This window comes from Lampetra planeri, chromosome 21 (assembly GCF_965212315.1).
Source record: "Lampetra planeri chromosome 21, kcLamPlan1.2.h2, whole genome shotgun sequence".
NCBI lineage: Eukaryota > Metazoa > Chordata > Hyperoartia > Petromyzontiformes > Petromyzontidae > Lampetra > Lampetra planeri.
In genome coordinates, this window is record NC_136127.1 from 2,465,446 (window position 1) to 2,490,951 (window position 25,506).

Genomic DNA, 25,506 nt, shown 5'->3' on the forward strand with positions numbered 1-25,506 from the left:
CTCTCGCCACGTGTTTGCGTTGGCTAATTTCCTCCCCCCTTTCGTTTGGCCACAGATCAATGAGCTGACCCATGTGCCCATCCCCGTCATGCTGCTGCCAGACGACTTCAAGGCTTTCACGAAGATCAAAGTGGACAATCACCTATACAACAAGTAAGCCGGCTCTAGACCGCAACGTGTGTGCGTTTGTATGTACGCACGTACGATGAACTTCTCTCGCACCGTACGTAGCCAATCATGCTAATCATCGGAGGTGCCAGAGTCGCTGCTTCAGTATCATCACCGGCCATGATCTTATCCACTGCCGGATGAAGGCCTCCCCAAGTAACCATTTCTCGTAGTACTTGCGATGCCACAATCCATCTAGCTCCTGAAAATGTCTGGTCTCATGGTTTCCATTTTGTAGGGGGGTTCTCTTCGCTGGTGGGGGTTCGCTCCTTTTGCTGCAATTCTGTCACCGGTCTCCCCTCCCCCCCCTCCCCGTTGGCTATCATCCCTTCTCGCGATGTGTGCTGCCCTATGTCCATTTGCTTTTCTTATTGGTCATTTTGACTTCTCCTGATTTGCATTTGTTCTCTTGATTCATGTGCACTCTTTGTCTCTGATTGTGATTCGCGAATGACTCTTCACACTTAAGATTTTGATCCATTTTATTCGTGATTGTTCTTGATTCTGCGTCGTGTGTCAAAGCTGGTGATTTGAAGTCGTTGAAAACGTATTTCTTTCAGCACGCTGTACTGTTTTTTGGGCTGCCGTGGTGGCGAGATGTTAACTTCCTCGCCTGGTATACAGGAGGTCGTGGGTTTGATCGCGACCTTGATGCCTGTATATTTGGAGTTTGCATGTTCTCCCCATGGTCGCGTGGATTTTTCTCCGGGTTCTCCGGTTTTTCCCTCCACATTTAGAATCAACATGCATTCAGAGTATTTGGCTGCTATAAATTTCCACGTGATAAGCCTCTTCGTTGAGCTGTCATTTGTGGCCAAGTCACTTCTGCAAAAGAGCTGGAAAGCTCCCTGGGCTTGACCTGGTAAAAAAAGTCAAAATAAGGGGAGTGTAGCAGTTAGCGCTTTGCGCTACGAACCCAGCTGCAGCACGGCCAACACCAGTGACGATTATCTGAACCACGTGATGAGAAGCCACTTTGTTGAGCTGTCATTTGTGGCCAGGTCACTTCTGAAAAAGATCTCTATAGCTCGGTGGGCTTTACATGGTAAAAATAAAAACACAGTTTAGTTTATTGTTGCTTTTTATGACCACATTAAATTTTCCAAAAGCTCTTGAATCCGCCTCTCGCTTGCCTCGGTATTTAATCGGTTTGATCCCAGTCTGCCTGAAGTGATTGTCCCAGATTTGCGTTGTCCGTCGCGCGCTTCACTCGGGTACCTCCTGCAGTTCTCCCCTCTTAGTCAGAAAACCTGCAATACTCTACTTTTGTTTCCGTCATAGTCTTCTTTGTTAAGTTCCTTTTCAGTCTCCACGTATAGCTGGCAATTTTATTTACGTACAAAGGAAATTGAAGATATTTGAAAATATGGATCTCCAGCACCTAATTATGTGGTTGTGATATGAAACTGTTGGAGCCTTATTTGAATGTGTGATGCTAATTTATTGTGGGATCAATCATAAGGTTGTAGTAATGAAAGCGATAAGTAACATTAAAAAAATGCATTTGGATAGATACCAGAACAGATTTCATTGTGTGTTTGCAATCGAACAAAAAAGTTAAAATAAAGTACACGAAATTACATTATCTTAAGATTGATTTTATTAATCTAAAATTGAAAGTGAGAGGCAAAGTTTTTTTCCTCCTAAACGACCTTAGGTCTCTAGCACCTAATTGTGTGGTTATCATATGAAACTGTTGGAGCCTTATTTGAATGTGTGATGCTAATTTATTGCGGGATCAATCATAAGGTTGTAGTAATGAAAGCGATAAGTAACATTAAAAAATGCATTTGGATAGATACTAGAACAGATTTCATTGTGTGTTTGCAATCGAACAAAAAAGTTAAAATAAAGTACACGAAATTACATTATCTTAAGATTGATTTTATATATCTAAAATTGAAAGTGAAAGAGGCAAAGTTTTTTCCCTCCTAAACGACCTTAGGTAAGTTGATTCACACGGCGGTCGCCAACACACTCCAACTCCTTGCGTGTGCAAACTCCATCCTGTATGTGGGGCACCCAGTTTATCTCATGGAAACAAGGTACAATTAAAGACAGACAACTCTCGATTATCCTGCGCTAATGATGGGGAGGACGGCCTCGGATAATTCAAAATCCCGGATAATCCCAAAAAATATAAATTTTGACCTTAAGGGAAAATCCATGAGTTATTAATTTATGTAAAAATCTCAGGTGCGCAGTTAATCTGCAAATCGGATAAATCGCACGCGGATAATCGAGAGTCTACTGTAGTAGTTCTGGGTGGGGGCTCGCTCCCTTTCCACTGGAGGGGAGGGGGTGGGGGGAGCCACCAACTCTACCATGTGACCCCTCCGCCACCATTTTAGTTTTTTACACTTTATTGCATCTCAGCGGATATTAGTGGTTTTTATCCCCCAAAATAATAAGCAGATGCTGCTGCCAATGAAGCGTGGGGGCGTCTGAACGTACTCGCACTTGATTGGCGGCAATGTCTGCTTACTGTTTCGTGCGAATGCGGTTCTTATGAGGGCTATCAAGTGTGTTGAATGTGTGTTGAGGTAGTGCTGGCGCCTGCCTATATTACATAAAAAGCTTGGCCGCACGGGTTACCGAGTGGGAGTGGGGGTCTGATCGTCCCTCAAGATAAGCGATCTGCACTCCTCGTGCTTCCACTCCTTGAGGGCACTTGTGCGTAATGGAAACAATGCCTGGTGTGGTAGTGCCCTACCTGCACGTGACTGCACGGATTGGTGTGCAGAGGCAGTAGATTTTGGCGCCGGAAGGCCGCGGTTAAACAAGAGGGTGGCGGTGCATGCGAGAGCCATTGTGTCCCGAAGGAGCTGGCGGCAGCAGCAGCAAGCGCGGCAAGAGCACCCCCCCTCGCCCCCGAAGTATTGCGGCTGCTCTGTTAGGAGCGGCCCGGGGCCAGCGCATAGCTGGCGTGGTCACAAAAGCCCGACCATGAGTCCCCAGAAGGGGACGTGGGATGGTGGTTATTGAGCTGTGAACGTTGGGCTGCGGAGTCGGGCGCCCTCACAGTGAGCCCACCAGAGCATCATGGCGTGCCCATGGGGGTCCGTCTGGAGCAGTTTGAGACAAAGACGGCCTGGAAAAGTGCCTCTAATGTAATACATACCTACACGGGGAGGGGGGGCACATTCAGACAGAAATGTCTGAGAGGAAAGAATGCAAGGTTTGAGCTGTCAGAGGGGTGATGTTTAAGCCCGGGACTCGATTGGGTCGAGCCAGAAGCTCTCCTAGGCTGCCCCCAAGAGTTTGACTTGGGGGAAGGCTTCTGAGCCCCAGACAGCTACCAGGCTGAGGAGAGCCTGAGAAAGACCACCTCCTGATTAGCAGGGCTCGGCGACGTACGGTGCGAAAGAAGTTCAACGAACATACATGCATACAACATGGGCATTCAGACAAGGATTTCAAGCAGACCGCTCACCTGGACTAAGGATTGCCTTGCTTGAGCCTGCTCCTGGCAGAAGTTAAAAATAGGCAGAGCGGGGGTGGGGTGCTGATGAAGATGACATGGCCGACCAGCCCTCTGTGAAGTGGGGCAGGGAAAATTCCAGCCGCAACTAAAGGGCACCCCTCCCTGATGCCAAGGATGAGCCAAGTGAGGATGAGAAGACCTCAGAGGATGAAGCCCCCCATTGCCAAAAGAGGCAAAGTATCCCTAGAGAAAGAGGGGGAAGGGGGGGAGTCTGCCTCATCAGCAGGGTCCAGTGGTGATGAGGATGAAACATTTGTGAGGGATTTTTTTGGTGGGGCAACGCCCACAAAATGGAGGCAGTAGCTTCAGAAGTCACAGAAGAGAAAAGTTTTGAGAAGGAAAGAGGGAAAAAGCCTTCCATGTTCTCTAAGTCAAACACTTGACTGATCTTCCCTTGGATCAAAATATGTGGGACATGATCCTGCATGAGTGGAAAAAGCTGGATCTGGGTTTTAAGTCCCCAAACAAGATTCACACTTCGCCGAAGAATCGGAGTGAGGCTCCTACACCAAGTGGGGTTCTTGAAGGAGCTGGCGGTCATGGAAACGCACATGCCTGCTTAAATTCTTGGGACCTGCTGTCATAGAAGAACTCCTCAAGGCACAGTGGTCAGAGGCAGGACAGATGCCAGAGCATCCATCTCCTGGAATTGAGAGCGATCCGCTTAGCCCTGGTACAGCTGACAGGGGTTGTGTCAGGCAAGGACGTGCTGGTCACTTGCTGCTGTGTGACATAGGTGGCGATGTCAAACAAAGAGTGCCCCCGCCCCCCACGTCCTGGAAGATGAGAACCTGGTCCATCTGCTGGCGTGACATCTAACCAGCATAGACGATGAAATGGTGGATTTGCTAAGCTGGGGACAAGCCGAACCCGGGCGAAGTGGACGCTTCATCAGGAGGTCTTCAAGCAGATAGTGGCCAGGTTCTTCAGTCAGAACAGAAATAGATTGGTTTGCGTCTCGAAGAGAATGCCATGCCAGGTTTGCCTCAAGGTTTTTTGGCAACAAGAGAGGATGGCCATGATGCGGGAGAAATCTACAGGGGAGGAGCGGAGGTGATCAGGTGGCTCCCAATTGGCCCAGGAGATCATGGCTCTCGGATCTCCTAGTCATGATGATGGTGCAAGCTTAGCAGCTACCACAGAGAGGAGTCTGGTGTCAAGGCCGACTGGTGTTGAACTTGACGGCCTAGAGGTTGAGAAGGGCCAGCTTCAGATGCTGCCGTGGAAGTGCAATATTTACTCTTAAAGTTATGAAGGATGTTGACGTAGAGAGGGTACAACTTGCACTGGAAAAACAATGTTGTGCAGTGTGGCCAGCATGGTGAGGTTTCTGCTGATGAATACCATAAGTGCCTGTTGCTGGCTGCATGGAAGGTCAGATTGATGGCCATCTTGACATTCCTTAACAATGTGAGAGGAGTATTGTTGTTGGGCGTCAGCCAAAGTCATATCCCAGCCGCTTCAGAGCCACGAGACATTTTGCGTTGGCCTCCATTTGAGCCCCCTCATGATCCTGTTTCTGATCGCCATAATATCCGCAAGGTGGGTCAGTGAGCATACAGGCCTTAGTGGCTCAGCCACCATCGATGTTGATCTTAAAGGGAGCAGGCGGTCCCTTAGGAGGTCACTTAGATTTGTCCTCAAGGCCCTTTCCGACTTTTACGTCAACCTTGACATTGTCTTGCCATATTTTTGCACTGATTCTTTCCACTTGTGAGCGGAGGCTGGATCGCATAAGCTACATTCAGCAAGAGCAACCTCGCCTTGGAGCATCTATTTGTATGCGATGGCCAGCAGAAGAGCGGGGATGGAGGGTGACCTCTTTGGTGAGGGAATGCATCCAAAAGGCCCTCAAAGATGAAGGTCTGGGTCACGCTGGGAGATGTGATCCCCATTCAAATATGGCCACGGTGATCTTGTGGGCTAGCTGGGCTGGAATGTTCAAGCGCTCACTAAAAGGCTGGACATGCTGGGTGTCCCATGAGGGCCGATTTGGGACAACAGTCCTCTCAGCGGCACTGTCTCAGTCAGAGTTGAATGGAAAATGGAAGACATTTTTCCCCGCAACCTGTGGGCCTCTAATGGGTTCATATATATTGAGCTGCAGTGTGTTGGTGACCGCCATATGAATAGACACAAATTGACTTACATTAATCCAAATTCTTATAGGCGATTGCTGACACACTGAGTTCTCAGTACCTCTCCCTGCTAAAGTTGTTGTGTTAGAACTGTGTTTGTTGTTTGTGGGTGCATGTGTATATATTGAAATGAAAGGAGTTAATTGCCATTTAATAATTGGTCATATTTGACCATTTCCAGTTAACTGTAGGATGCAGGAGATAGTGCCCCTCCATATTCAACTCTGGTTGAAACGTCACAAATAAAAATGGTGAATGGAGTGGTCGAATGGTGAGTGGTTGGGGGGAGCCCATGCCTGGCAATATTATTTCATTATTACAATTTCACACGAGCTTTCCGGGTGCCCCGGCATTTGATGGAGTTCATAACGTACCGAGTTGGAGCATGTGTCGGCGACCGTCAATGAAAATTTGGATTAACATATAAGTACTAAATCCCTGTATTTATCTCCCGTTTACAGCCCTAAGTCCGGGGTTGGAAATTGCACGTACCTAAGGTAGGGACGAGTGTGGCTATAGAACACATGGCCCCATTTACATGTGCAGGAATTCAGGATACATCCACTGTCTTGGCCCTTTTGTGACCACAGTTCTATTTATTACAACAGGTTTTTATCTGTCACGTTTGTCAAACCACCAGACCTGCTGAATGTCATATGTCCACACGACCAGAAAAGTAATTTAACTTCAATCCGTCACACAGTGAGAACGCATTGCACTTAATCCAGACAGTCTGCATATTCACCCAGTGCCCAGCTGCACCTATCCAGGCTATTTAACACTTTGTGAAAACATCAAGAAGGCAAGTCATCCAAAAATATTGAGATCTTGAATTCCGTCTCCGTGACAGTATAAATGAAACCTGTTATTATTTTAAAACAGTTTTGTTATTTTGCATGCAAGTTTGCAGAAGCAACAACAAGATCGCACAGAATGACCACTGCGGATTTCCCAGAAACTGAACAAAAGATGCACCAAATGACATTGTTTTTCAGAAAACCGGTTTGCTGAAAGGGAATTCACACTAAGATGGTTGCCTATGAGCTACATTTGTAGCTCTCACTTATATTTGTATCTTATCATCAATTTTTTAGTGTGAAATGCATTTTCAACGTGCCGGTTTTCTGAAAACAAGATCAAATGGCATGTTTGTTGTTCATGTGTTAACCTGCTTTGTTCAGCTGTGTCAGGTGGTGGAGGGTCTACAACAGCATTTGGCTTTGGACTCGCGATCTGACCTAAAAAAAGAATCTTTAACTGTAATATTGATTGCGAAAACCCTACGGGTGCAGTAATATTGATTATAATGTATACAGTGGCCACCACACTATGAGCACCTTGAGATTCTGTACAGTACAAAGCGTATACAAATTAGCAGCACATTCAGAGAAAAGACAATTTTAAGCACAGTCAAAACAAAAGTACAGTTGGCCATTTGTGCACCAATGCACCACACTGGACACCATCACCCGGTGCTGATGGAGAATTGTGCTGTGATGCATAATGAATGAGGGCATGGACACCTAATTTATGCACTTTCGGAGAAGCATGCGAGTGGTGAGGATGTCGACGGAAATTCTAAAGCCAAACAAAAAACAGTGGGAATAAATCGTTGAGCATATTATAAGGACGTAATGAGTCCAGTGTCAGGGGGGGAGAAAGGCAAATTTTTAATTCTGGACTTGAGGGAAATCTGCAGTGTAGACAACCAGGGCGGGTCATTTCGAGATTCAGGGATGGGAGAGGAGAAGGGGGGGGCGACCTGCTGTAGTTTGGAGGTTTGATTATGTGGCTTTACCCAGAGGCCTTTGGCTGTTGGCGCGAAGTGAATAGACAGGGGGAGTAGTGCGGCTCGAGGTAGGCTGGAGCAAGTCCATTGAGGATATAAAAATAGTTTAGGGCGATCTTGTACCCGATTACAGATCGAATTGAGAGCCAGTGAAGGGGATTTGAGAATTAATATGAAAGGTATTTGATCTCGTTTGTGGGTGCGAGTCAGAATTATGGGCACAGGATGTACGATCATCTGGAGTAAGGGAGAGGAAGCTGAAAGAGGAGAGTTAGAAAAGTAAAAAAAATGCTTAGATTAGAATTTCAGCAGCAATGGGATTAACACCCTTGTGGATATAAGAAATACAACAGACACAATTGAGATATCTTGCAAATTTCTGATATGTTGAGGAGAGAAATGAACATCTGGATCAAAGACAATCGCCAAGGTTATGGACATTTTTATCAAGCGTAATATCAGAAATTCACAAGCAAATATTGGAACAAGGTTCACGAACAATAGCAGGCTTCTTACCGATGGGAAAGACCTTGGTTGTAGTAATATTCAGCTGGTCAGAGATCCAGGTGGAGGATAAGCCAAGGCAGGACAACAGGACGAGAGTGAAGTAAAAAAAACGGAGTCACTGACAATGAAAAAGTGGTTGAAGGTTGGTGTTGAAGCTAGGAATTATTTTGCCTGATTTGGTCGCAATAGGGATGGGCAGTGGACCAAGGATATAGGTTCAAGGAACACCATAGCATAGGGGCTTGTGAGAGGACAGCCCTTTTTAAGAGAGATGGAAATAGTGGAATGACAAATAAGAGTTGGGGCAACGTTTAAATTGTACCGGATAGACCAACGTAGTGGTCATGCAGGCGGTGAAGGACGACGGAATGACCGATGGCATAGAAAGGGACTAAAACTACACTATGAAAACTAAACTATTTTTTCAATTTTATTTTACTAGGTAAGGCCTACTGAGCTAGTAGCTCTTTTTCAGAAGCGACCTGGCCACAAATGATTGCTCAAGGAAGTGGCTTATCATGTGGAAATGTATAGCAGCCAAATACTCCAAACGCATGTTTCTAAATGTGGAGGGAAAAATCGGAGGACCCGGAGAAAATCCACGTGGCCACGGGGAGAACATGCAGGCTCCAAATATATAGGCGTCAGGATCGGGATCGAACCCACAACCTGTATATCAGGCGAGGTAGCTAACAGCTAGCTACCGGGACAGTGAGTCCAAGAAAGAAAAGGTAATGAGAGGTAATCGGACAGGTCCTCTACATGGATGTGTAAATCCCCGATGAAGATGAGCAGTGAGGGTGAGGAGAGGCCACGGATAAAAGTGAAATCAGTCAATTTAGCCACGAGAGATAGGCTGTGCCCTGCAAAATAAGTTAAGATTAATAGGGGGAGCTAAGAGGAGGGGTGGAGGGTGTTAAAATAAAGAATGTTTGTGAAGTGAAATAATTAGCATGAGCAAGGAAAAGACAAACCACACAAGACGGTTTGATTTGATTTAATTCTGTATTGGTTGACAACGCAATTAAAGATGCTCGCATGATGGGCTGCCTTGCCAATGTTTTGTCATTCGAATGTGCTCCGAGGTGTCCTTTGCTGTGACGTCAAGGACTGACATCTTGGTGCATTTGTCCCGCAGAAGAAATAGGTCACCCTCGATTGGTGAAGCCTGTGATGATTAATGAACAGGACTGACATGCTCCGCAAAACAATCAATTTTTTTTTTATTTCGTAACAAAGTGCACACTGGATGTCACTTGTGAGCGAGAGCGTGGTTGACGTTTTATCTTTGGTAACACAAGCGCCATATATTTTCCCCCACTCGTTTGAATGTAGTGGTGCAGCCTTCACCACGGGCCCGTTGCTACTGTTGATATGCATGAAGATCGACTCTGATTAATCATTCTTGTTTACTGCTTACGCCGATGGAACGAACACAAAATTGGTGAAAAGCAATGCACACTTATGGCGTTCCTCCCTGCGGGGCACAGTCACTCTGCTGCAAACTTAAAAAATCCAGTGCTCCCATTGTTATTAACCCTTTCCCATTTCCTCATCAGTTTTTATTCCAATTCCGTTCTGACTTCGTACGTTTATGTCATCGGAACAGAATCCAATGGACTCCGAATGAAATCGGAAATTAAAGGCCATTTGGGAGGGCGTGTGGCACAGTTTAGCACCAGCTATCATAGAGTGCGGTTGTGTCACTGCAGTTCTCTGCGGTGAGTACAATGTCTTTAAAAACAATGACGCTACGCCTCTAAAGAAAATGAACGTTAAACCACTTGCGCGTTCCAAGGTTCAGCGGTGAAGAGGACCCCACCCTGCAACTTGCAGATGTCTTGGAATGGGAAAGGGTTAACGGTGTCCACAAAACTCATTGTGTACTGTTGTGGGAGAATGTGGGTACGAAATCAGTTAATATATAAATAAACCGTTAAGAGTTTTTACACATTAAAAAAAATAGAAATAACATTTTAGTTCATAATAGAGGTGTTATGGGTTAGATCGCGTAAATATATAAATCTTTCGTTAAACCCGTCACCACCCGACACAGCTAACTAGAAAGGGTTGTCACGTAAACAGAACATACCAATTCGTCACTAGTACAGCACGCCGGTGTGTTGGAGGGCCAAGCCACAACATTTACAATCTGAGTACAACATTTCGCCAGTAATTACAACTAGCTTCATCAGGCGACAGACAGATTTGTGGAGAAATCCACCTGTTTCGTTTCTTATATAGAGGCCTAGATGTGGTGACCATATTTCTGCACTCTTGAGTCAACGTACTGGTTTTAATTGTTTCGTCAGTACTCATGAGCATTTAGTGAAATATTATTTGACTATACAGGCGAGCCTCGCTTAATGAATGTGAAAATTTGCTACAACGATCAATTTTTATTCAGACCCATTTGTTCGCAAAACGAGCAAAATGTTCGCTGAGCGAGCTCTGACCGATCGATCAATATGCGTCCTGTGGCAGCAGGGGGCGCACGCCGGCCCGGAGCTGTTTGTTTACCAGCTGCGCTGTGTTCCTGCGTATATTGTTGTGTGGGGGACGGGGCTTCGTGGTGGCACTCTATTGAGTGGGTGGGGTGAGTGGGTTGGGGGAGGGGTAGGGTGCGTGGCGGTGCTAATTAATTAATTGCAGACGCTGAGGACAGGAAGTCGCGCTCCATCTTGCATCCCCGCATCGTGGGTATGAACCCAGAAACCCTGGTTCGAGTCTAAGCCACGGCTTACATTAGCTGCGAGTGATATTTGAACCGGTGGTCCTGCATGGCCCCTGCTGCTCCCTCCCCACTTTTACCATTTACCCTTTAAACAACACAAAAATGCCAGGCACCTGCAAGCACTGTGGTTCTCCACGTGTAGTAAGTGTTGATATTCCTGCTTTATTGATTTATTTAAAATATATATCATTAATATTTCTCACATTTCAAAAGTTTTTCCAGAGTGGAACATTTTGGTGCTGAAATGTAGCTCAGCTTTTAACATGAGAGGGAGTCAGTGGGAAAACGATGATTGTTAAACGAGTTTTTGCTTACCGAGAACATTTTTTGCAGAACTTATCTGGCCCTTTAAACGAGACGACACGCTCGTACTTCGTAACTCCGCTCAAGTGCAAAGTTTATGAAGGTGGTGGAACATAGATGCAGGAGCATAGAATTACATTATGACAATAGCCTTTTGCTGCACTGCCCTCTCCTGCACGTAATGTAGGATTGCAACCTATAACACCTGTGAATTATAGTAGTCACCCATACACCATCCAGGCTCAAATGCTTGCTTAGCTTCCTCTGACATAAGTAATCTGGAAAGAGCCTCATACAACAATATTTACAACAGACTCTATGTACAATTCTTAATCTCCAACGAAATGTCATTCTTAAAGAATAATTTTTGAAGATAATGTTAAAGAACTCACTGATTGTTGTACCAGTACCCGCTATTAAATAGTAAGTGACGGTGACTGTGCCAGGCTAGGTGCACTTTGAGGCCACAGTGTACAGGCATACCTCCTATCGCACTCGGGGTTCGTTCTTGGTAAAGTGTGCAATAGGAGGTCAGTATAACTTGGTTCTAATGGAGATTCGTTACCCACAGCACTATACGAAACAGCACTATAGGATTCTAGATTTGAAGCTTTCCTGACTGCAAGGATTCATACTCTTAGTTCTTTCGGTAAAGTCACGTAGGTAAAAAATGAAATTAAAATTAATAAAAATAAATTTTAATTTCATTTTTTACCTACGTGACTTTACCGAAAGCACTATAGGAGGTCACTATAACACGGTTCCAGTGGAGATGCGTGACTGACAGTACTATAACAAACAGCGTTATAGGAGGTCATTGTAACATGATTTCAGGTGGAAATGTGTTTCTGACCGCTTTTTTTTTACCTCTGAGAGTTTTATAAGCGCTTCATTGGTGTATCGGTACTCGCTTTAATAATGATACATCTAGGAAAGCATTAAATAAATAAATAACGTTTATTGATAATGATATATATAATGCAATCGTTATGCACTCACCGATGCATTCGGGCGGAGCTTGCGTAAGATTAACCACCGTCTGCCATAGTCACACACCGTGGGAAGCTGTACAGCACAAACCAATGGGATTACTCGATCCATGGATCACCAATTAATCGATGCAGTGATTAATCCTTGATGAATCGATACTCTGACGTGCCTGTCGGATTGACTTTGAGCGGAATCGATACAACGGACAACTCGATTCAGGCTCCACAAGACCTCATGGACTGAGACACATTCCCTATGGCCAACGCCATGCCAACTTCCATTTATGGGCTGATCCGCATAGGAATTTTCCTCCAGGACAGAGGGCATTTTAAGGAAACGCCGTAACAGGAGGGAGCGCTTTAATAGCTATGCCTGTAAATGTCGTTAAATCCCCAGCAAACACACACATTGCATGAATAGATAATAATGGAGGTGCTTTTAAATGTGGATATTGGCTTAGTGCAGGAGTCTGCAACCAGAAATAATAGAAAGAGCCATTTTCTTCAAATTCGGTAAAAATTTAATATTTCAAGAGTTGTAATGCAATGTGAATACAAGACGGTCCTTAATGAATGACGTTAAAGCGTACGTTTTGTAACCCCCTATTTTAAGAACAGCGCACCCACAATGATTTGTAATGCCGTATCACAAATCATTGCTGGGCTTTTTGACGTTCACCGCTTATCTAAAATAATGAGGAGGTTTTTTTTTGCAATTATAGTTGGCGGGAGCCACGAAGCCAATTCCTTCAAGAGCTACCGCTCGTGGCTCCGGAGCCACACGTTGCCTACCCCTGGCTCTTTGTAATAATATTTTCACTTCCACTTAATTGTTGCACCATTCCCTCGTCCTTGCAGATAGAGACATGAGTGCGTGTACACTATACATATTCTTACAAATAGATATGAGTCGGCATTATATTTGTGTTTTTCCGTTGTCTGCCATTTTTGTGTTTTTTTTAAAGTACATTTAGCACTTTCTATTATAGTAATAACTAGCGGGAAGTACCCGGCGTTGCCCGGGCGAAAAAGATACACACACATCGACTTACACACACACAGACAGCGACCCACACACAAATACATCGACCTACACACACACACATAATGAACTCAAACACACACATCGACTTACACACATTTGGACATACACACATCGACTCACACACACACATCGACTTACACACACACACATCCACTTACACACACACACATATCGACTTAGACACACACACATCCACTTACACACACACACACCGACTTACACACACACATGGACTTAGACACACATACACGGACTTACACACATAGACTGACACACATGTCGACCTACACACACACACATGGACTTACACACACACATACATATCGACTAACACACAGCGACTCACACACACACAGACTCACACACGCACATTGACTTATACACACAAACATCGACTTATACACACAAACATCGACTTACACACACATATGGACTTACGTGCACACACAGACACAAACACCGATCACTTCAGCTACCTCGGTGTCATCCTAGATTCGACCGTCAAACCAATCATATCATCAGTTCATGTAACTTTTACCTGAAGGCTCTCAGACACCTACGTCCTCTCATCTCCACTGAAATTGCCAACACATTGGCATGTTGCATATTTGGGTCTCGCCTCGACTATTGCAATTCCGTCCTAGTCTGGACCTCCACTGGGAACCTAAAAATACTTCAAAGACTACAAAACAATGTAGCACGCGTCGTCATTGGCCGCACTCATCCCCGTCTCGACTCGCTTGCCTGTCTCCGTGCCCTCAACTGGCTACCCATCGCCAGCAGGGTCATATACAAGATCACCTGCCTCTGCCACGATGCCTTCACATCTGCCTGCCCGCCGTACCTTTCTTCATTATTGACTTGCAGCTCAGCACACGGCAGATGCCTGCGCAGCGCGACTCACGACCTCCTCTTGAGACCAAGATCCAGGATGCTCATGTCTATGCGCCGCTTCTCGGTGGCAGCCCTAACAGTCTGGAACGCCATCCCTCTGCACATTCGCAGCATCACCTCAATCATCTCCTTCAAGAGACACTTATCAACTCACCTCTATAACCATGCTTTCGAGTGACTGAGCTTTTTGCGCGCATTATAAATTGTAATATTATTACAACAACAACAACCGCCATTCGCCACTAAGTGGCGGTGATGTCACCACGACGCTTGTGCCAGGCCATCTGCACCTTAAGGCCACGTGAAGTGTCGAACGCCCGCTGGCAGGAGGTCACGGGGCAGACCCAGGTGCCATGGGTCGACTGACTGAGATGACTTGCTGATGCACCACCTGTGCCCCCGACTGTGCCAACTTGCTGTGCTTTAGCCACCCGACACTCTGCTCATTGTTGTGAGCGTTGCTCCTCTGCCCTCCGTTGTTGTTGGAGGGCGTCAAGCTGATCTTGACACCGCTGGTACCAGTCATCGGCAAGTCCACTCAGCTCCACGTCCTCCTGTACCACATCACTCCATCTCTTCTCTGGCCCATGCCGCGCCCATTTAGCCCCCTCGATCCAGCCAAACAAAAGCTGTTTAGGCATGCGGTGGCTGGGCATGCGGGCGACATGACCCAGCCAACGCAGCCTTGCCTGCCGGAGGAGCTCACCGATGGGACTTTGTCCACATCTTTCAAGGATTTGTGAGCTCCTTACACAATCCAGGATGGATTGTAGGCAGGCCAGCGTAAATGTTTCTAGCCGGTGAAAATGCTGCATTAGGGGGGTCCATGTTTCGCAAGCGTAGATAAGGGAGGGAATGACCATGGCCAAGAAGTCCTGAAGCTTCATGTGGAGCGACAGACCAGGTAGCTTCCACACAGCGTGACGCAACCGATGAAAAGATATTGCCGCTCGACTGATTCGGAGTGAGACCTCTGCTGTTAAACCGGAGCCGGTCATATGCACACTGCCCAGGTATGGGAAACTCTCCACTCTCTCCACAACTGCTCCATCACCGATTGGGAGTTGTGGGGGTGGAGTGTCCGATGGTACAAAATACCCAGGCAGGTGCTTAGTTTTGGTGGGGCTGATGGTAAGGCCCCACCTCTTAGTGGTACGCTTCAGTTTCAGGAGCAGCGTCTCCAACTCCTCTGAGTGAGCAGCAATTACCAGATCATCGGCATACATAACGTGGTTGAGCAATAGGGAGCCATCCCTTGACCGCACCCGCGCATCGATCAGCCTCCCATTATATCTGTACCAAATGGAAATTCCTCCAGTACAGCTATTGAAGGCTTCACGAACTACGTGGTCGAAATAGATGTTAAATAATGTGGGAGCCAGAGGACATCCCTGTCGCACCCCAAGGTGGACAGGGAATGGCTCTGACTCCCGGCCACGTAGTTTTACACGGGCCCGCTCACCATCATGAAGGTCCTTAATGAGCGTGAGCAGAGGGTCAGGGACTCCGAAAGCACGAAGAACTACCCAGAGCCCAGGCCTACTGATGGTATCATAGGCCTTGACCAGGTCAATAAAGCAGAGATGTAGGTCTTGTTGGAATTCCCTTCACCTCTGCTGTAGCAGACGGACAGAAAATATGGCATCTGTGCAGGACCGCCCTTTCCTAAAACCGCATTGGGGCTCCGCAAGCCTCTCCTCAGCGTGCCTAGCAAGGCGATGTTGAATAATCCTTGCCAGGACCTTTCCCGGCACACTGAGGAGTGAGATGCCCCTGTAGTTGTTACAGTCTGTGCGGTCCCCCTTCTTAAAGAGGGTACCACCAGGGCATCCTTCCAATCCTGCGGAACCTGTTGTTATGATGTCATGAAGGGCAGTCTGTGCACAAATGCCACCCTCCCTCAGCATTTAGCTTGGGAGATCATCTCTGCCCGGTGCCTTTACTGGCCTCAGACTCTGGATCGCCTTCAGAACATCCTCAACAGATGGCACCTTAGCCAGCCACACACAGGGGGTGAATTCTTCTTCCAATATTTGAGGCACCGCAGCCTCAGCAGGGTCATCCCCACTTTGTGCTACGATGTTTTCCTGGCTGAGGGATTTCCCCTCCCCCAGGACCTCACAGAAATGCTCAGAAAATCTGTAAACCTATTTCTGGGGGTCGGAGATTGGATTATCGTTTTTCCCCTAATTATGGTAATAGGTGTGGCGCTGCAGATAACGTTTTTGATGGAGTTAAATAGGGATATGTGATCGTGGGCTACTGAGGCAGACTCCATCTCCTCAGCAACCCGCGACCACCATCCATCCTTGCAGCGCCTCACGGCTCTCCGAACCTCCGAACGAAGGTTGCGGTAAGCTTCCTCATTCTCTGACGCGGGATGCTGGAAACGATTAGAGTGGGCCTGTCGCTTTTTCTCAACCATCCTGAACACCACCTCTGTCAGCCAGGATCTCTGGGGAGGTCTGGACCGCGTACCCAAAGCAGCCATTGCAGCTGCATGAGTCACAGTCCTAAACCTCGCCCATTTACCCTCGACATCAGGAGGAGTGGGGGACGATGTCAACCCCAGCCGCAAGCGATGATGAAATTCTCGCTTGCAACTTTCATCAGCTAACTGAGACCAGGCCACCTTTGGAATGGGGTCCTGAGTATACACCCACCACCGGAGTGGAAGAATTGCAGGCGTATCTTACAGATGACTAGTCGATTGTCAGAGGGCAGATCAGCTCCACGGTAGGTCCTGGTGTCAAGGACATGGGCTCGCATCCGCTGGTCCGTCACTATGTAGTCCAGCAGATGTGCTTGCTTGGACCCAGCATGCATCCATGATGTTGTGTGGATGCGCCGATGCCGGAACAGCGTGTTGGTAATTACAAGCCCATGGGCTGCAGAAAAATCTAGCAGCCTCCTACCGTTGTTATTGAGCTGATCTGGCCCATGCCTTCCAATTACTCCAGACCAGGTGCCAGCATCATTACCAACTCGGGCATTGAAGTCACCCAACAAGATGACTCTATCCCGAGGGGCCACTTTAGCCAGCACCTGTGACAGGAGGTCATAGAAGGCATCTGACTCATCGGCCTTGCCTGCATCCCTCCACGGATGTTCATCTTTGGTGGGGGCATAAGTAACCACGACCACCACTCCTCGCCTCCGGTTAATGGGAAGGCGAGCCCAAAGTAGCCTGGGGCTTACAGCTTCCCACACCTCACCGCCACACTCCCATGCTCCCTTCATTATTTTGTTCACACACATTGACTCACACACACAGACATCGACTTACATACACACAAACAAATGGACTTACACACACACATGGACCGACGCACATACATCGACTAACACACCCACATCGACCTTCACACACCCACATCGACCTACACACACATCGACTCACACGCACACATGGACTTAGACACATTATTTTGAAATTTTCTAATATAATTTTAAAATATTAGTTGTCTACATACCAGAGGTGTGGACTCGAGTCATGTGACTTGGACTCGAGTCAGACTCGAGTCATGAATTTGATGACTTGCGACTCGACTTGGACTTGCATAACAATGACTTTGTCCCACCTATGAGATGTGGACTCGAGTCATGTGACTTGGACTCGAGTCAGACTCGAGTCATGAATTTGATGACTTGCGACTCGACTTGGACTTGCATAACAATGACTTTGTCCCACCTCTGCTACATACACACACCACTCACACACATTGACTAACACACACATCGACTGACACACACACATATTGACTTGCACACACACACATATCGACTTATGCACACACACACAGACGTACACACACACTAACATTGTCGCAGACACGCACATGGACTCGCATGCACACAAGGACTTAGACACAATGTAACCTATATTAGCATCTACCGACTGTATAGTAGTCACTGCACGCATTGGGGTGGGGGGGGGGGACATCAGACTGAAGAATTTACCTCAACGTTTTGAGTATTTTTATTGCATTTTTAACGCGAAATATAATTTCCCCCTCACCCTCACCGAACGCGTGTGACTTGGTAGAGGCCTTCCCCCCCACCGAAGGCGTGTGAGTTGGTATGGTCAAGCGCGTGCTATGTAATACATAATTAAAAGAAAACCGCACTAAATCGCTAATTAAACTACTTTAAAGTTGACGGACGGGAAAACGAAATAGCGCTGGCTCACCACGGGGCTTACAGGCATGGTACCTGGCTATTTTTTTAAACGTAAACCCCACGGTTCGCTAGCCAAAGTTTCGGCAGCACACAGACAGACACACAGACAAACAATGACATTCATAGGTTAGACTAGCGGGAAGTACCCGGCGTTGACCAGGCGAAAAATATATTTCAAAACGTCTTTTAAAAACCTGACATATACATACGCAGGTACTAAACTATTGTGAAAGCCCGGTAGGCTGTTTGTCTGTCCATTTCTCCACCAACAAAATTATAAGAGGCTTGCAGAAGTCCAAAAAGTGATAGAAAATGGGGGGTTAATAGTTGAGAAAAAAGGATTCCGAAAATTGTCGACCCTCCCTTAAAAATTTTTTTACCCCCGCGTAGGTATATAAATGTACACACCCTACATACAACAGAGTAAGTAGTATTTGATTTCAAACTTTCGTGACTGCAGGAATCCATACTCTTTGGTTCTTTTGGTAAAGTCACGTAGGTATAAAATAAAATGAATCACAACATTTTTGGTGTCGTGATCTCCGACCAGCACCACCTAGCCAGTGAGTTGGAGCACATACACCAAGCCCTCAGAATGAACGGATAATCGGATCGTACAATCCGCAAAGCTTGTCTCTCCAGCCATGGGGAGACAACCTTCTGAGGATCCAACCAAAACCATCACTTTACCATACATAGCAGGGGTTACCAAAAAGATTTCCAAAATCTTAAACAAACGCAAGATCCAGGTTAGTTTCAACACAGTACACAAAATCCGTGATTTAATCCCATCTGTAAAGTATGCGATTCCTGACATGCAATACCCTGGTATCTTCAAAGTGAGTTGTGGTTGCAGCAGCAGTTACATTGGGGAAACGAAACGACATGTCTCGGACCGCGTTCGTGAACACAAGGTAGATCTGAAACACGGTAGGACCAATACCTCTGCCATTGCTGATCATTGTTTTAACGCTGTGGGCTCACGCGAAATTTATTTTTCCAAGACGGAGGTACTCTGCAAACCTACCGGCTACCTTCAGAGATTTGTTCATGAAGCCATCCAGATATATACACACAACTTCAACCGAGATGGGTACAAACTGAGCAATCATTTGAAGGACGTTATTAACCAGGTAAGTCTTAACTGACTGTGATGTTTCCATCCTACCTGCCTATGTCGGCTGTTATTTCCGACTCTCTCTCTATGCCTCTCTCTTAGATTTCTCATGCTCACATGTCCTTTGCATTGCACTCTCATGCCTTTGGATTGCTCTCTCATGCTCACATGTCTTTTGGATTGCTCTCTCATGCTCACATGTCTTTTGGATTGCACTCTCATGCTCACATGTCTTTTGGATTGCACTCTCATGCTCACATGTCCTTTGAATTGCACTCTTATGCTCACATGCCCTACAGTCCATCTCTCACAATCACAGGACGTTATTATTAAGCAGTCATAATTCGCTGTGACGCTTCCATCCTTCCTGCCATTTGGCTGTTATCTCCGACTCTCTGAGTTGCATTGCCCTGTGGGATGCCTTTGCATTAACTGGCTGGGGTCTCACTAACATGGCCACTGTTGCGGTGGTTCTCTTGCGTTGACGCTCTTGCCTCGTGGAGGCCACTCTTCGATCTTACATTTACATGGTAATCTCTCACATTAACATCATTAGCCCCGCCCACTTATTTATGACCCTTTGGCTACACCCACTTCAAACCTTTTAAAACAGTCTGCCTTAGCAGCAGATCATTTTTTCTCACCTGATCACGGACGCTTGTGTTGCGCCCGAAACGTTGTGATTTATTTTATGCCTACGTGACTTTACCGAAAAAAACAAAGAGTAAGTTGTATTTATTGACTCTGTAGTTGTATCGACTGACTGTACAGTATTATCTACTTAGCCAGTAGTAGCTACTGACTGTATAGTAGTATTTACTGACTGTAGCAACTACTGACCATAGTAGTATCTGCTGGCCCTACAGTAGTATCTACCGACTCTATAGTAGTAACTACTAACTCTATAGTAGTATCCACTGACTAGTAGTAACTACTAACTCTATAGCAGTATCTACTCACTCTATAGCAGTAGCTACTATGGTGGATACCTACTATCACTACAGCAGTGCATACTGACTGTGGTGGTATCTGCTATCACTACAGCCGTGCATACTGACTGTGGTGGTATCTGCTATCACTACAGCAGTGCATACTGACTGTGGTGGTATCTGCTATCACTCCAGCAGTGCATACTGACTGTGGTGGTACCTGCTTTGACTACAGCAGTGCACACCGACTGTGGCGGTTCCTGCTATCACTACAGCAGTGCATACTGAATGTGGTGGTACCTGCTTTCACTACAGCAGTGCATACCGACTATGGTGGTACCTGCTTTAACTACAGCAGTGCATACTGACTGTGGTGGTATCCTGCGATGACTACAGTAGTGCATGCCGACTGTGGTTACCTGCTATCACCACAGCAGTGCATATCAACTGTGGTGGTACCTGCTTTAATTACAGCAGTGCATACCGACTGTGGTGGGACCTGCTTTAACTACAGCATTGTAGACCGACTGGTGGTTCCTGTATCACTACAGCAGTGCATACTGACTGGTGGTACCTGCTATCACTACAGCAGTGCATACCGACTGTGGTGGTACCTGCTATCGCTACAGTGCATACCGACTGTGGTGGTACCTGCTATGACTACAGCAGTGCATACTGACTGTGGTTTACCTGCTTTCAGTCACTCATCATGGCTTGGCTTCGCGAACGAAGATCTAGGAAGGACATCCACGTCTTCTGCAGGCACGCTGGTGGCTGACGAGGCCTATGCGGGACAGGCAGGTCCTGCCACAACGGCTGCAAGTATAGGTCTGATCTGGGATGGGTGCTGAGGGATCACGGTTCTTCCTCCTCCTTTTGTCCTCCATATGGGCCCTGCGGGTATCTTCGAAGAAGGAGGTTGCCTGGTGGACTGTGTGCCGCCAGGAGTTGCAATCAGCTGCTTGTGTTGCCCACTGACGGTGATCGATGCAGCAAGCAGTGAGGGACTTCTTCAGGGAGGCTTTGTATCGCTTTCTTGGTGCCCCTATGTCGCGATTGGCCAGAGGACAGTTCCCCATACAGCACAATCTTAGGTAAGCGGTGGTTCTCCATCCTGGCGATGTGCCCTGCCCAGCGAAGCTGTATCTTGAGGACCATAGCCTCGATGCTGGTAACCTCCACTGACTCGAGGACTTCAGGGTTGGCGACGAAGTCACTCCAGTGAATATTGAAGATTGTGCGGAGGCAGCGCTGATGGAAACGCTCGGAGACTCAGGTGACGACGGTACGTGACCCAGGACTCAGCGCCATACAGGAGAGTGGTCAACACAACAGCTTTGTAGACGTTGATCTTCGTGTCTCTTTTAAGGTTGCTGTTGTTCCAGACACGTTTGTATAGTCTGCCGAATGCACTGTTTGCCTTAGCCAGCCTGTTGTCGACTTCGTTGTCGATCTTGGCGTCAGACGAGATCACGCACCCCAAGTAGCTGAACTGGTGGACAGCTTTCAGTTCTGTTTGTTCAATGAAGATGCTTGGTGGATGGTGCTCCTCATGGGATGAGGGCTGATGAAGAAGTTCAGTTTTCCTCAGGCTGACTTCAAGACCGAAGATCTGAGTAGTTTTCGCGAAACAGGACGTAATTCGCTGCATAGCTGCCTCTGTGTGAGCAAGGAGGGCGGCATCGTCAGCAAACAGCAGCTCCCTGATCAGTTGCTCCATGGTCTTTGTGTGGGCCTGCAAACCCCTCAGGTTGAACACGCTCCCGTCGAGACGAAAACGGATGTATACGCCATCAGCGTCATCGAGGTCCTCTGTGGCCTGCTGGAGCATCATGCTGAATAAAATGGTGAACAGCGTGGGAGCAAGAACACAGCCCTGTTTCATGCCGTTTGCAATAGGGAAGGGCTGCGAGAGATCGTTGCTATGTCTGACTTGTCCAAGCTGGTCTTCATGAAGCTGGACAATCATGGTGAGGAACTTCGGTGGGCAGCCTAGCTTTTCCAGGATTTTCCAAAGTCCCTGCCTGTTCACGGTGTCAAACGCTTTTGTCAGGTCCACAAAGGTGACGTACAGCGCTTTGTTTTGCTCCCGGCACTTTTCCTGAATCTGCCTCAGGACAAACACCATGTCTGTGGTTCCCCGGTTGGCTATGAAGCCACACTGGGTCTCTGGGAGGTGATCTTCAGCTATTGCGGGTACCAGTCTATTCAGCAGTACTCTTGCGAGGATTTTGCCGGCGACGGACAGAAGTGTTATACCACGATAATTGGAACGGTCTGATTTCTCCCCTTTGTTCTTGTACAGGGTGATGATGACTGCATCTTTGAGGTCTTGAGGGAGTTTACCCTGCTCCCAGCAGCAGACGAAGAATTCATGAAGTTTGGTGTGCAGTGCTGGGCCTCCGTTTTTCCATACTTCAGGAGGGATGCCATCAACTCCTGCAGCTTTACCACTCTTCAGCTGTTTAATGGCTTCCTCAGTCTCTTGTAATGTTGGTGCCACATCCAATTCGGTTTTCACTGGTTGTTGTGGGATGCGGTCAATCGCTGGTTCTTGGACTGAGCGGCTAGCATTGAAGAGCGTGTAGAAGTGCTCAGACCAGCGGTCTAGGATTGAGTCCTTTTCGGTGAGTAGTTCTTTCCCGTCTGCACTCCGCAGGGGGCTCAGGATTTGGTACGAGGGGCCATATACCGCTTTTAGAGCTTCGTAGAATCCCCTGTAGTCGCCAGTATCAGCGCAAACCTGAGTTCTTACTGCGAGGTTGGTCCACCACTCGTTCTGAATCTCTCGAAGCTTGCGCTGGAGGGTGCTGCATTCCAGGCGGAAGGCTGCTTTTTTGTGCGGGCAGGATGGTTGGGCCAGGTGGGCCTGGTGTGCTGATCTCTTCTTTGACAGCAGCTCCTGGACTTCTAAGTTGTTCTCATCGAACCAATCTCTGTTTTTTCTTCGTGGAGAATCCGAGGGTATCTTCAGATGTTTGCAGAACAACAGTTTTGATGCGGTCCCACAGCACTTGAGGAACCGGAGGAGAGTCTGCTAGGCAGCTCGGTTCCTCTAGCCTTGATCGTAGGCTTTTCTGGAAAGCTGCTTTGACCGCGGCAGGCTGAAGGCTGCAGACTTTGAGCTTCTTCCTCGGGGCGCCTCCTTTCCTTGGTCTGGCCTTAAAGTGGAAGCTGAGTTTGCAGCGGACAAGACGGTGGTCTGTGTGACACTCGGCACTGGGCATTACCCTGGTGTGAAAGACATCTTTTAGGTCACGCTGGCGCACTAGGATGTAGTCTCTGAGATACCAATGTTTTGAACGAGGGTGCCTCCAGGTTGTCTTCAGACTGTCTTTCTGCTGGAAAATGATGTTGGTAATTGAAAGCTGCTGTTCCGCGCAGAGTTCAAGTAACAAGCGTCCATTATCGTTGCAACCGCCCACACCGTGCCTTCCAAGTACGCCTTTCCAGGTTTCCGAGTCTCTGCCCACTCTGGCGTTGAAGTCGCCAAGGATGACAATCTTGTCGTCAGCTGGGACATCCTGCAGAAGGCTGCGTAGGTTGGAGTAAAACTTGTCTTTGTCAGCGGGAACTGCCTGGAGAGTTGGAGCGTACACACTGAGCAGTGTTGCTGGTCATGAAGTGGTAGACGCATTGAGATGATGCGGCCAGAGTGGCCAGTTGGCAGGCTTGCAAGCTTGGTAGCGATAGAGTCCCCGATCATGAAACCGATACCTGAACGGCGTCTCTCTGTCGCTGGTTTGCCTGACCAGTAGAGAGTGTAACCTGCGCCATGCTCCCTCAGACTGCCTTCTTCTGAAAAGCGGATTTTGCTGAGGGCGGCGATGTCAACATCCAGCCGAGCGAGTTCGTGTGCAATTAACGCAGATCGTCGCTCAGGTCGAGTGCTGTCAGCTGAGTTTAGCATGGTTCTGATGTTCCAGCATGCGAGTTTGAGTCCTTTCCCACATTTTAAGGCGAGTGGGATGCGCCGTTGATTCTTTGATATAGTTCGACCGCATATGAAGATGCCCGTTGACCGCGGTAAGCCAACTAAGGGAGGAGGAGACGAGCTTTGTTTAGGCCACCTTTTCTAGGCCCCTCTCCGTGTGGAGCAAGCAGTGCTGTCCCTAGAAAAGGCTGCTTGGTCGCTCAGGGTGCTGCCGGGTGATGATGTCGTCTCCAGGTCATCATTAGACGACCACTAGCGCCTGAGCCGCCTGCATGCAGGATTGAGACTGCGGCTGCCAGTGTCATCTTACACCTGCCGAGTTCGCCCCTTTCCCATCGCTACAGGACTTAGTGAGACTGGGGGGGGGGGAGTAGACGTGAAGATTTCCTTCTTGCCTGCGCAAAGGAGCTTTCAAGTGGAGTGCAGTGCACGCAGAACTGACCCCACCCTTTAAACCCGGGGTTCGTATGCCATGGCCTAGCAAGCTGGGACGGTGACAGCGAGGTCCTCGGGCTGTAGGTTTTACATCAGAGTTTCCTTCTCCTAGGTAGATGGCCTTCCAAGGCTGAAGAGATCTACCTTCCCTGCTATTTCAAACCATAGCTGGTAGGCCACAGCCGCAGTCCACAGTAACGAAGTGGCGCGCCTTAGTCCCGAACACTTGGCCGTTGGGTCCTAACGAGACCCTTCCGCCCTGGCCGGTGACTCCGTCGTGGGAGTTAATTCGCCCAGTGATGCAGTATTGACATCACCCCCTCACGTCGTTTAGCCCGCCAGCTGAATCGGTTTACCGGGGTGTGGCACTGGGAGCCAGACGTGAGAGATTTAGGAGATGGATGAGGACCAGTGTTTCCGTCCACTCAAAAATTGAGTGCAGCTACCAGAAAACAAAGGTACTACCTCTACCCAGAGCTCCCTACAGCAGTGCATACTGACTGTGGTGGTACCTGCTATGATTACAGCAGTGCATACTGACTGTGGTGGTACCTGCTATGACTACAGCAGTGCATACCAAATGTGGTTACCTGCTATCACCACAGCAGTGCACACCGACTGTGGTGGTACCTGCTTTTACTACAGCAGTGCATACCGACTCTAGTGGTACCCGCTATGACTACAGCTGCACATATCGACTGTGGTGGTACCTGCTATCACTTCAGCAGTGCATACTGACTGTGGTGGTACCTGCAATGATTACAGCAGTGCATACTGCATACTGACTGTGGTGGTACCTGCTATCACTACAGTAGTACATGCTGACTCTATAGCAGTATATATCGACTATGGCACAAACTA

The 25,506-nt window shown here is 47.6% G+C and overlaps 1 protein-coding gene across 4 annotated transcripts in view; it reads left to right on the forward strand.

Moving 5' to 3' along the window:
• LOC144724519 (phosphatidylinositol 5-phosphate 4-kinase type-2 alpha-like) overlaps positions 1-25,506 on the forward strand; it is a 213,179-nt gene that overhangs the window by 60,204 nt on the left and 127,469 nt on the right. For 2 of the 4 annotated variants that reach the window (XM_078603728.1, XM_078603731.1), the window contains exons 2-3: positions 56-153; positions 6,252-6,287. In XM_078603728.1, the coding sequence (XP_078459854.1) occupies positions 56-153; positions 6,252-6,287 (134 nt within the window). The remainder of the gene's footprint in view (positions 1-55; positions 154-6,251; positions 6,288-25,506) is intronic. The other 2 variants (XM_078603729.1, XM_078603732.1) reach the window with 1 other exon arrangement.